Raw genomic sequence first — 1,069 nt, 5'->3', positions numbered from 1 at the left:
GATTTACTGTCATTCTATTCTCGCTTAGTTGCTACCTTGTTTCCTTGTATGCCAGATGTAGCTACAGACTTAGTAGATCGACTTAAGGCAGATTTCAAATACCATGTGAATATTATTATTTTATTACCATTTATTCCTTCAAGTGTACTGATTACTCAGTATGTAGATTAACCACGTTATTACTTTGCACTCCCAAAATAATGAAAATCATCACTAAGAATCTTTAATGTGACAAATTATTTTTTATTACAGTGTCACTTGTAAACTTATAAACATATCTTTAAAATAATGAATTTCTTCATTATAGTTTTACTTTTACATTAATTTATATAACAATTTATATTTTAACAGGTGAAAAAGAAGGATCAGATTAATATTGAGTCTAAAATCAAAACAGTTCGTTTTATAGGTAAATATACATTTACATTTATTTGGTTTGAAGCATGGTTGTCTTAATGAGAAATAATAGTCTTGTTCTCTTTGTTTTTAAAAGGAATATCTGTCCCTTTACTTTTTCAATTTTATTTACAAATAAAATGTTTGATGCTTTTCAGGTGAATTGACCAAGTTCAAGATGTGTCCAAAGGCAGATACTTTACAGTGTCTTAAGGTAAAATTGAGTATATTCGTAGTATTTAGTATCAATATGAGTGGGCTCATATCAACTTAAGCTTCACCCATCTTTAGACTTGTGGGTTGTTCAAACTGCCTACTGAATACTGTGCTGTGATTTGTTATGAAAAGGAAATGGCGTGATAATAATCTTGCATTATCCTACGAGTTCTGATTATCTGCATCTGGCTGGTTTTTTTTTTTATCAAATTTGTTCATCACTTTTCATTTTCCCTTCAAATAATTGTTTTAATTGAATCTGAATCTCATTTTTATCATTCACAATGATAGCAAATGATAACATATACGTGATGTATTTATAGGTTTTGCTGTCTGATTTCCGCCATCATAACATTGATATGACATGTGCATTGTTGGAAGTTTGTGGTCGCTTTCTCTACCGTACAGCTGACTCATTTGTCCGCACTAATGCTCTACTGGTAAGGCTTGTTATAAT

At 30.4% G+C, this 1,069-nt stretch overlaps 1 protein-coding gene across 1 annotated transcript; it reads left to right on the top strand.

Moving 5' to 3' along the window:
- Positions 1–6: 6 nt before the first annotated feature.
- Positions 7–1,052, top strand: LOC117110960 (regulator of nonsense transcripts 2-like; the record flags this gene model as incomplete). The annotated part of the gene is made up of 4 exons (XM_033253812.1): positions 7–105; positions 352–409; positions 555–610; positions 936–1,052. Coding segments are annotated over exons 1-4 (288 nt in total), but the record flags the coding sequence as incomplete, so codon positions are not given.
- Positions 1,053–1,069: the final 17 nt, after the last annotated feature.

The sequence above is a fragment of the Anneissia japonica genome, unplaced genomic scaffold (genome assembly GCF_011630105.1).
Source record: "Anneissia japonica isolate Jap-2015-1 unplaced genomic scaffold, ASM1163010v1 scaffold149415_len1069_cov173, whole genome shotgun sequence".
In the NCBI taxonomy this organism is placed as follows: Eukaryota; Metazoa; Echinodermata; class Crinoidea; order Comatulida; family Comatulidae; genus Anneissia; species Anneissia japonica.
The sequence above is the reverse complement of the archived record's forward strand: the minus strand, read 5'-3'. Positions and strand labels throughout refer to the sequence as shown.